Genomic DNA, 11800 nt, shown 5'->3' with positions numbered 1-11800 from the left:
CTTTTCTCTTCTCTAATCTTCCCCCCTCCCCCTCTCCCTCCCCCCTCCGGATGACCATTTGTGTTTGTTTTACATTTTCGTTTGGAATGCATGCTTATGACGAAACTCATTAGGCCTTGCCTGAGGCCAATTTTCAGGAAATGCTTCCACACCGCGTACTACTTCCTCGACTATCCGCCCCGTAACGTGCCCACGCTTCAGGAATGGGAGAACACCGAGCAGGATGGGGAACGTACCGCGGTCGCCATTCAGAAGTTCGTGCAGCACGTCGCGAGCCTGCACGCGGACGGTGACATCGGGTTCAGCAAGGAGTACGAGTTCATTCAATCGGAGAGCGGCAAGTTCACCGCGGAGAATTCCCAATACGTCGAGAACAAAGCGAAAAATCGATACTTGAATATATTGGCCTGTGAGTAGCGCAATACAGTACGTACGTATGTGTACTCGATTATCCCGACTCGGCGAGGAGGGAGCCTTTTCTATTTCCATAAAAACACGCGTCTGGAAAAACACGCGTTGTTTCGACAGGTCTTCGCGCAACTTCTGTTTTTCTTTCTCCGGGCCACCGACGTCGACCGGTTCTATTTTTAACCAGATTTCCCTTTCATCCACGCGGCGGTTGTTCAATTTTATTCCATCCAACAGAGCCGTGGAGACCCGCGTTATCTCTCGCGCAACAAGCGATGCAAGTATGCATTATAGCTCCGTTTAATCGATTAACTCGCAGCATTGGCACGCTTCCGTTTCTTCAAGGTTTCCTCTTGCCCTGTATACGTCTACTTATACGCACGTTCTTTCGTTTGCTCGTCACCGAGCAAGTACGTAAGTCGGCGAAGGTTTCACGCACCGAGTCGAGACAGAGACGAAAAAGCCGCGCGCGCACAATGCGACAATTGTAATCGCGCGTATCGGAAGTCCGTAATGGTCGCTCGGCCTCGCGTGAAACTGGCCTCCAATAGAGCTGAAATCGCGCTCGAGCTCGCTTTCTACTTCGAACGACGCGACTTTCGTTCGATTCCTGATAACTCTCGTCTAGGTTCTCGTGCGGTTCATGTCTCATCGTCTCGTCGAGACCAGATCGAAGCAACGTCACGCTTCCTTCGTTCAATGATCAGTGAATTCATCGCTTTATCCTTGTCGGCCGATGCAAAGCACGACATTATTCGATCGCGTCCTTATTCTCGCGCGAAGGAAAAACGAGAAGGGCGTCTATTAAAGTATTTCAACGAAATTATGTCTCGTACGCTTGTAATCAATCCAAGCCAAGCAGCGTTCTTTCATCCCGCGATAAGGTCTCCTAGTCTATCTGGAAAAGTCAAGAATGAAAATCACTCGCGATTTTACACCGATAACGTATCGGCTTTCGCCGTGATAAGCGGAACGCTTGTTGGCCGCGAGTTCAATTATCGAGCCGAAATACGCGATGCCGCGAGCCTCGACCATCGTTCGCGCTGTTGTCCGATTAACGGAGCTGCTCTCGTTCGTTTTTAATGTGAGTGACCGGCAGCATTTCGACAACGAGGTCACAGATGTTTCGCGGCACTGCTCGTTAATGCCTATCAACAGTGGTAGGTGAGAGACAGAGAAAGAAAGAGAGAAAGAGAGAGAGAGAGAGAGAGAGACGAACGACATTGATTCACGGTTTTCAAAATTAGGAGAGAAACAAAATTACAGTTTGAAACGTTCAATCAGCAGCCGAAGCTGTTTATCCGACGGTAAAGTATAGAGAAGAAAAAAAAAAAACTCGGTGTTCGCAGACGATCATACTCGAGTGCAGTTGCTGTCGTGCGGCGGAGGACCACCGAAAAAGGGGCACGATTACGTGAACGCGAATTACATCGATGGTTGGCAACGTACACGCGCGTACATTGGTACGCAGGGTCCGTTGCCACCGACTTTCGATGGATTCTGGCGTATGGTGTGGGAACAGAGAGTATCGATCGTTGTTATGATCACCAATCTCGTTGAACGTGGCCGCGTAAGTACATACTCTCAATGCTGTTTCGAACGATCTGAAACAGCTTTTCAATCCTGTTTGCAATAACATTTCTGACTTTTTCGTTCTCACAGAAAAAATGTGATATGTACTGGCCTAAGAAGGGATCGGAAACCTACGGCTACATTCAGGTCACTCTGTTGAGGGAAGATGTCATGGCTACGTACACCATTCGTACGCTTCAGATTCGCCATATGAAGGTTGGTATATTTATGAGAGGATTGACCTCGCCGACGAGTGACTCTCTCCGAGACTCGAATGTAAATGGACGTCCGCAGGTGAAGAAAAGGAAGAACGGAGTCAACATGGGAGAACGTATCATTTGGCAGTACCATTACACTGGATGGCCTGATCACGGAGTACCGGAGCATCCGTTGCCGGTTCTGAGCTTCATCCGGAAATCTTCCAATGCCAATCCTCCGGACGCAGGACCAATTGTTGTCCACTGCAGGTAGAAACAACAAGCAAACGCCCTTCGAACGTTCGAAGCATACGACAAAGTATCCAAGTAGTCGAGAGTTACCAATTTAATTAAAAAAAAATATAAATATAAATGTGAAATAATTATAATTTATAAATATGAAATTTTAAATGTAAATTATATTATATATAATTAATATTATATATAATTGTAAATATAAATTTAAAATTGTCTCGCCTCCAGCGCTGGCGTCGGGCGTACAGGCACCTACATTGTCATCGACGCCATGCTGAAACAGGCCAAGTGCAAGAACGAGGTGAACGTGTTCGGATTCCTGAAGCACATCCGCACGCAGCGAAACTTCTTGGTTCAAACGGAGGAACAGTACGTGTTCATCCATCATGCTCTGCAAGAGGCTATCGAGAGCGGCGAGACCAACATCGAGGCAAACAACCTGTTAGAATACGTCCAAGACATGTTGAATCCGAACAACACCAACACCGACGCATGGAACAATCTCGAAGCTCAGTACAAGGTACCATTTGCGGGACGGAGGTGCAAATAGCGTACTCCAAATTCCCCCTCTTTGTCGACGTTTTGATCTTTAAAATTACTTTCAGCTGGTGACCTCGTGGAAGCCGAAGGAGTTCAACCTCGTGTCCGCGATCAAGCCGTGCAATCTTCACAAGAACCGCAACCAAGATGTCATTTCGATCGAAACAGCTCGCGTTCATTTGACGCCGAAGCCCGGGATCGACGGGAGCGACTACATCAACGCTACGTGGATCGCTGGTAGGCATCGGAATCGATTAATTAATCGCGATCGAATTCGACGTGACTTTGAACGCGAAGCAAACCCAATGGCCCAATTTCCAGGCTTCCATCGCAATCGTGAGTTTATCATCAGCCAACATCCGATGGAAAATACGATCATGGAGTTCTGGCAGATGATGTGGGATTACAATGCACAAACCGTGGTCATGCTCACCGAATGCGACGAGGTGGTGGGAATTCTTTTTCATCGTAATTGAAACAAAGAAAAAAAAAAAAAAAAAGAGAGAAGGTAATAAATAACGTTTGATTAATTCGCAGGAGTATCCCGAATTTTGGCCTACCGAAGGGAAAGACCTAGAGTCGGAGACCTTTCGCGTGCGATCTTGCGGAATCAAGGAAACCGCGAGCGGAATGATTCTGCGCGAAGTCGCGGTCCGATCTCTGCAAGACGATTACGAATTGAGTGCCAAAATTGTCCAAGGGCCGCGATCTCAGCCCGGCTTCTGGCCACACAACACCAATCCGCGACCCCTCGTGACCTTAATCCACGATTTACATCGGGATTACCAAAACGGTCCTATCGTCGTGATGGACAGGTAATTTTCGACAAGTTTTGTTACTTACTACTTACGTAACACGTGTCGCGAGTTTTAACAAATACGCAGAAACAATATCGACATGTTATTGGTAACAGGTTCGGCGGCGTCGAGGCGGCAATCTTCATCCTGCTGACAACGTTGAACAAGCAGATGGAGTTCGAGAAGAGCGCCGACATCTACATGTACGCGAAGTTGTTGTACATGAAACGACCAGGAGTCTTCCGAACAAAGGTATTTGATTTTGCAGTCTGCTGTACGCGCAAATTTTATGAAATATTCCCCTTTGGGGAAACTGTTCGCGATGGTTACGCATTGCAGGAGGATTACGCGCTGTTGTATCAATGCCTGGAAACCACGCTGTCGTCGAAAACTCACGACGAGCCGGATCTATACTCGATGGCCAACGGCCACGTGTCCACGATAACGGATCCGACTGACGTGCCTACCTCGTCGATGCAGCACATGCAGATGGATTACTCTCCGAAGCCAACGATGATCCGTGAATACGCGACGGTGGAGGTGAACTCTATGTCTGACTATTCAATCCCGATTCGTGTGGACCATTCGATGGAGCCTTGCAGTAGCAGAAGCAGCGAGAGCTGCATGTTCAGCCACGCGGGGAACGAGCACGAGAAGAACATCGTCATGACCCATCGGAACGTGAGCTATCACAATCATCCGGGCAGTGTCTCTGTGATCGTTGACGCGAACGGTTACGTGACGAACGGCAGCATGCGCATGAGACCAGAGGGCATGGAGTCGACCTGCAAGATGTTGCCTCAATGATGCCTGCCGATCTTCGGTTGCAGTGTTTCCTCGAGCCGATCTGAGCCGCTGTAACCGATCGAGCTCCGCACTGCCCGAAGTGTAATCCTGATTCTGTAAGTGGACATACATTTTGTGTTCGATCGATCCGAAAATATACCGATCCTCGAATATCAACGTACGAGAACTGAACTGTCTTTACGTAGATTAAGATCGCGTGAGAGATTAGCTGCGTAAACTCGAGGAACACGCGCGTACATCGTTCGATGGCCGAGTACAGATTAAAGTACAGATTCTTTTCTCTGGTTTTTTACGCACGCAGGCCACAGCGCAAGGAGTTCCAGATTGGGCACGTCTTCGCACAAACGGAAGAACCGGCGAATTCGCTTAGTTAGGATCCGCCTAAACAGAGGATCCTTAAGCATCTCTAAATGTAAATAATTAATCGCGTTAGTTCGCCCGCGTGTACGCGTACGCTCTCGAGGACGTCGAATGACGAGGACACACGCGTACACGCGGTGTAGAGGAAACAAAACAAAACAAAAAGAAAAAAAAGAAAAAAAAAGGAGAAAGGGAAATGAGGGTCCCGTTTCCGGTGTTGCTGGGTGCCAAAAACCACTTGTTAGAGCACACCACCCTGGACCTCCGTTTAAACGTTGTTCATCGTGTAAGTGTACACCTCTCGTTTTTTGTGTAATATATATATAAATATATATATATACATTCATGGACGTTCATTCGCGCGCATCGTGCACACTTACATAACTTCACTCACACGCGTGTACATACGCATCTCGCCTACCATCGCACGCGTATACACGCGCATATGCTTTTCACATATGTACGTGTAATACTTTTGTAATAAGTTGGATCATTCGACCACTTCTTTTACCAAAGAATCGTTTATATTCGCTCTCGTTTCGTTTTAAATCCCCCCTTTTCTCAAGGTTTTATCGCTTAGCCGAAGACTGATCAATCGAATTCGCACTGTCGTGCACGCCTCGCGATCTACGAATAGATCGTGCCTGCCTATCGTGTCTTGACTCACAATCAAAAAAAAAAAAAAAAAAAAAAAAAGAGCGCGAGATCAATCGAGCTCGATGCGTTTCGCTTACGAGGAGCTTCTTTCAACGCTCTTCCACCCCTCTGTCTCTTTTCGCCAAACAGTCGAACATGCAATGTCACAAGGAATTGACGATCCAAACGTTGTTCGTAAACGCGTCGTCCAACTTTCTCGAGGTTGATGGCAGAAAACAATTGTACCGAGATACGAGAACTATGCGAAACGGAATGCGATTGGAATCGTGCAGACTTGACGATCGATCGCGATTGGTGAGAATGGTAACGAACTGGTGTCGAATCGCAACGCGATCTTCGTCAACTAAACGCAGTTAACGCGACAGCAAATGTGAAACCTGTTTGTACGAACGCGTCATGTCTCTGCACGTGAGAGAAAAAGAGAGAGAGAGAGAGTGAGAGAGAGAGAATGCGAACAAATGTGGTCTGTCTGTCAACCTCTCGACGTAACTAATCATTGTCGTAACGCATTTCTAACGAGTAAGATTTGAATTAAGTAAAAAAAAAAAAAAATAAGAAAAAAAGGAAAAAAAAGAAAAAAAAATGTGGAAAATGTCCCACGTGGACGTTTTCTTCGTCGCGACGTTTTCGTTGTCCCGCGTGATTTTGTCCGGCGCTGGTCGGTAGAGCATCGAGACGCGACAGAAAAATAAAGAACAAGCTACAGCGACGACAATTTGAAGCGTTCGATAATTAACGAGATTAATTTCCAATCGCAGTGTCAGGGCCGACCTTGATCGCCGTGTGTATCGAAGTCGATCGAGCCCGCTTTTAGAGTAACGTTGTTCAGATTCGTGCGACCAGTGAGATTGTTTTTGTTTTTTTTTTTTTGTTTTTTTTTTAATTGTGATACAAAGAAGAAGAGAAAAAAGAAAAAAAAAAAGGATAAAAAATTGGACGCTGTCGTTGATGTTTATTCCAGCCACGAGTTCCTTTGCCACGCGATCGTTTTTCTAATTGAATCTAATCCGGAAGACTGTTCTCTCACACACGTAGAATTTTTACATACACCTGTAACGTAACTGCTAAGTCAGCATAATTCACGTGATACGGAAACGATAACTGCCTGTGACACTTTTGATCCATCTTCTATACGTGTTTTTCTACCATCTTGTATACATAATTATACACAATCGTGACTAATCGTTGACGAATCGGGTCCGATCGTCCTTCGTTTTTAACCTCTAATGCCGATTAACGATCGACGACGTGGAAATTTGACAAAAAAGAAAAAAAACTAAAAAAGGCGTAAAAGCAAAAAAAAAAAAAAAAAAAATCTCAAAAAAAAAAAGAAAGAATCTATATATGTATATGTGCATGTATGTAACCGTGTCCGTGTTAATAAGACGTAATGTAAAACGTAATCCACTGACTGAACGACTTTTTAAACTCGGTTGTCGGTTTTTATAACTGGATGTCGATGTAGTCTATCACTTAAAACGTAAAACCGTGCTTCTTCCTTCGGGCCGGATCGACGCGACGATGGAACGAGACCAACCAACGTCATTTTACAAAGCTTTAAAACCATTGCCATTGTTTTTAACATTCGACGACGCTCGCTTTTATTCGGAAATCGGTGCGAATATCCGAACGATTCGTTAAGGGAACCCGAAGGAAGATTAGAAAACATAAGGCTTAGATATAGTTTACGTGTCGGGAAGATAGGAGGTAAATACTGCGACGAAGTTTCGCAAGACAGACAGTTGGGAAGGGCAAATAGCGGGGGGGAAGAGCTGCATTACTTGCTAACTTTCAGACACGTCAGCAAAGCTAAGAAACATAATAACGAGGGAAAAGAGAGAGAGATGTAGAGACGCGTGTCAAATCGGTACGGCAAAGGCGACATTCGATTTTCCCGATCTTTGGCTTTCTTCTTGCCCTCTGTTCCCGCTTTCGTTAGCCAGATCGTACGATCGTAAGGCATACGTTCGCGTTTCCTCATCGACACGATCTCGCGCGCGTCGTTTCGACAGACGATGGAACATTGGTCGACGATTCAGTAACTAAGCGAGCGTAACCGCTTGGAGCCGAAAGGCTTCTGACGCGAATCAGAGAAACCGAGCCGACGTCCAGCGTCGAGCACAGCGGTTCATGGGGTAACGAGCAACGACCATTCGATTTCCTCTCGTTGATAAATCGCGACGAGATCTCGACGGTGATTCTACGATATGTTATAAAAATCGAACGACACGCTTCGTAGAGGGGGAAACGAATGGTAGTTGAATGTTGTATATGACCCGGTAAGCTCGTAGATGACGCGCCAAGCTCGAGCTGGACAAGAATAAAAGCAACACGATGCCTCGTCATTCCCCTGAGCGTAAGATGGGATGGCATCGCGAAAGTAGATAATTCCTCTGGACCGATTGAGCCAGCGAATCCCTCCCCACGACGAGAAAGAGCGAAAGAGCTAAAGTCTGTACCATATGCAATGTATTAATGTAATATCGATTCCGCTGTAATTAGGGATAATTAGAACGCGAGGATATACATACGTACTTGTTGGCCCGTGCAAAGACGTGTCTGGACGCCAACTGGATGCATCAAAACTACACATTTAAGAAAGAAAAAGAAAACAAAAAAAAAAAAAAGAGAAGAAGAAGAAGAATCCACGCACCACACGAGGCAACTGGATACACAATACGCGTAACACCGATTAGTAAAAGTCTCATCGTAGTCACATAGGCTCTTTTTAACATAAGAACCACCGAACTGACTGTTAATTTGATCAAACGCAAAACTGGATCACGCAACAAAAGAAAAAAAAAAAGAAAACAAATAAGTCGTATACATAAAGAAAAAGAGAAAAATATAAATATATATATATATAAATATAAATATATATATATAAATATATAAATATAAAATACAAATATAAATATATATATATATATATTATATTCAAATATTTATGATATGAGGGAAAATTACACAGTGTAACGTCGCGTTTCGTGTCGCTGCACGAGATACCGTGACCAAGCATGCACGCGCGCGCGGCCAAGTTGGAATTTATTCTAATTTTCGCGAGTGTTTTCTCTCGAGAATCGAGCCGTGTGATAGTTCAATCGACGCCGAACATGGTGGAAAAAGAAAATCGTTTCCTCGCTTGCATGATGCCACGGTAGCTCGGCGAACGAGGGCGTCGGATACGAAAACCTGTACTGTATTTTACGTTAAGCACCGTAAACTCTGAGTGTACCTATACGGATACAGAAGAACGATATATAAAAAAGTGAGGAAAGAAGTGAGATAAAAGTATGCATGTAATGAGTATGCGTGAGAGAGTAAGTAGATATACGCAACGAGGGATGCGTGTGGACCGGTCGATCCCCGGAAATTCAAGGGGTCGATCGTCGCATCGTTTATACATATATAAATATTATACATAATTAATTCGGAGGATAAACGAGATAGGTGTGTATAGAAGGATAATTTAGACTCTAGTCAGCATAACACAATCGTAATCGACGACGCACACGTTTTCCTTGTTCATTTCGTTTCCGTTCTTACGTTCGTCACGGGAGAACGCGGTTATTCACATCGTTTCCCCATCGTTGTTTCTCTGTACTCGATGCGTTCGGGTTTTTCTCCACGCGAAGGGAAGACCAGTTACGTAACGAACGCGTGGCTGCGTTTACGGCTGTTCGTTTGCTCGGAGGGGGTGCGTTGGCGCGGGTGCGGGTTGAAAGAGTGCGACACGAGTCGCTTCTGTTCTCCACGTTCATTTCTCCTTCACTCTGTCGTTACTTTTGTTCCTTTTCTTTTTATTTTCCTTCCTTCTTCTTTTTCTCCTTCTGTGTAATTATCTTGCTCCACGTTGTCGGCACTAATTGAAATTAATTCTCCCTATTATAGTAATAAACGTAACCTGAAGCTTCTTTTTGCTTTTTTTTTTTTTTTTTCTTTTCTGGAACGTTGTTACACACGAGCTTCCGTTGAACGTCTTTTCAAAATATCGTGGTGAAGTTTTCTCGAACGACGCGATGAACGGACTGCAGACGCAGCCATCGAAAGTCCGATAGAAGATAAGTGTTCGATATAATGTAAAGGAGCGTGAAACACGCGTATCGAAGGCCTACACGAACCTCGTGGTGTCGTTTGGAATATCCGCGGAACGGTTCGCGCGCGATCGAGACGTCGAAATCGCGAGTGCGGCGCGAACCGCTCGTCGGTGAACATGGTTAACGAGAGTAAAGAAAAGTCGAACGCTTGATCGTACAGTCGACCAAAAAAAAAAGTCATTAGAGAATTTAGCGAGAAACAGAAAATCATCATCGGTGAAATTATATCGATTCTAGCGTATAGAGGTAAAAACATTTCGGGTCGAACACGATGTCACATTATTATACGAATTAGTGAATCCGCGCGCGGGGAACGTAAAACAATGTCACGCCACCGTAAGACTGCAAACACAACAAACAAACGAATTAAAGGAACAAACCAACAAACAAACAAACAAAAAAAAAAAGAAAAAAAACGAAAAAAAAAATGAGAGAAAATCGCGACCGACGAAAACGGTGTTTTTTACGATTATTGTACTATATTACGATTATTGATACGTTTCCTTTTTCGGCGTTAGTTTCCGCAGCATCGAGTCAATCGACGCGCGACATTTAAATGCAAGTATTCGCACAGGCCTACGATAAGAGAAACTCTTTATATACGTATCCATGATGTTTCACGTGTAACACTAAATAAACAAGCATTAATTGTCATTCAGCTGATCGACGATCGGACGATATGCGTAGCGCTCTAGAAAGAAGAGAAAGAAAACGAATGGGATGATACCGTACCGAGAAGCTTTTGCCTCCAATCGAAATGGCGGAACGACTTTTCACTCGCGTTTTACACTTGCAATTGGGCCTAATCGACGGATCCTGCTACCATTTCTGACTACCTTTCGTTCCTCGAACCCTTGGAAATTTTGGATGGCACGCTACTTCCGCTGGCACGGCGATATCGTAATGGAACTGTACGAAAGAAAGGGGGAAAAAAAAAAAAGAAAAAGAAAATGCTACGGGAAACATTAAAAAGATGAATTCATACGAACGTTAATATTTTTTTTTCTCATCGTGGATTCCAACACCGAACGAACGTTGCAAATGATTATTTTCCGCGATGGTAGCTCGTTGGCGAACGTCGTCCGCGCGTATACATTTTTATAATTAAATAAGACGATTTTTACCCCTAATTAATGGTAATTCGCTGAACGGGGAACGACATCGAAGGGAATTTCTCTCCGCGTTCGCCGACAAGCGTCACGTTAAATAACGCCCGAGAAATCTGGTTGCAGTTGCATTACGATTAGCATGCAATGTTTCGATTCAACATAGTACAAAAATTCGCAAAAGTTTGGAAGAACTGGAAGAACAAGATATGTATAAATCGGAGAACAACCGACAACTTGTACGTGATCGTGATAGTCGTTGGTTCACTCTGAACGATCGTTACGACGTTTCGGTTGTTCTCGGCCGCAGCTACCCTAAATAAAAAAGCGCGAAAACGAACAAAAAAAGAAAAAAAAAAAAAGAGAAAGAAATAATGCACAGTGGAAAACAAAAACAAAAGATTACACGTATGTCCTTTCACTGTAACAGTATCTTGACCAATTAAATACTAAGCTAGCATGGATGTATACACACTGAGATAAATGTTAACCAGTTACCTGCGTAATACTCAATGTTAAGTGTCGGAACTGATGCTCGTTCAGATTTTTCTTGACGACTGTCCTTGCTCGTGCGAACTCACGGTTTTCTTTCTTCCATTTGCGCAAAACGAAATATTGCCAACGACTGTCTGCCAATCGTTTACGCGAACTTCTTAAACAAAAAACGAGGGAAAGAAAAGAGGATGAAACAAACGGAGCAAAACGAGAGAGAGAGAGAGAGAGAGAGAGAGAAAACAAGACGAAGAAATCGTTAAGAGACATTCCAAGCCGCTTTTTTTAGACGATCAACGAAATAAAACATTATTTGACTGCCATGTACGATATTTTACGACGATTTTATAGACGAGAAAACGGGGTGGACCATCGAACGATCGAGGTTCCACTTCGCGTTCGATATACAATCTAAGTACCACGATTCGAATGGAGAGTAGTTTCCGTTTTTTCTAAATGCGAATTTTCTTGTGATCTGTCCTGGTTGAAAAAGGAGGAAAACGAAACAAAAA

At 44.4% G+C, this 11800-nt stretch overlaps 1 protein-coding gene across 8 annotated transcripts in view; it reads left to right on the top strand.

Annotated features, from left to right (window-relative positions):
• The window catches only part of LOC122528925 (tyrosine-protein phosphatase 99A-like), a 42848-nt gene extending 31048 nt beyond the window's left edge, over nt 1–11800 (top strand). For 3 of the 8 annotated variants that reach the window (XM_043654575.1, XM_043654576.1, XM_043654577.1), the window contains 10 exons: nt 114–409; nt 1758–1978; nt 2071–2196; nt 2275–2447; nt 2661–2952; nt 3038–3209; nt 3294–3421; nt 3510–3787; nt 3886–4021; nt 4109–11800. In XM_043654575.1, coding sequence (XP_043510510.1) covers nt 114–409; nt 1758–1978; nt 2071–2196; nt 2275–2447; nt 2661–2952; nt 3038–3209; nt 3294–3421; nt 3510–3787; nt 3886–4021; nt 4109–4576 — 2290 coding nt within the window. In that variant the 3' untranslated portion in view covers nt 4577–11800. The remainder of the gene's footprint in view (nt 1–113; nt 410–1757; nt 1979–2070; nt 2197–2274; nt 2448–2660; nt 2953–3037; nt 3210–3293; nt 3422–3509; nt 3788–3885; nt 4022–4108) is intronic. The other 5 variants (XM_043654573.1, XM_043654570.1, XM_043654571.1 and 2 more) reach the window with 5 other exon arrangements.

The sequence above is a fragment of the Frieseomelitta varia genome, unplaced genomic scaffold, assembly GCF_011392965.1.
Source record: "Frieseomelitta varia isolate USP_RPSP 00005682 unplaced genomic scaffold, Fvar_1.2 scaffold_269, whole genome shotgun sequence".
NCBI classification, from domain to species: domain Eukaryota; kingdom Metazoa; phylum Arthropoda; class Insecta; order Hymenoptera; family Apidae; genus Frieseomelitta; species Frieseomelitta varia.
The sequence above is the reverse complement of the archived record's forward strand: the minus strand, read 5'-3'. Positions and strand labels throughout refer to the sequence as shown.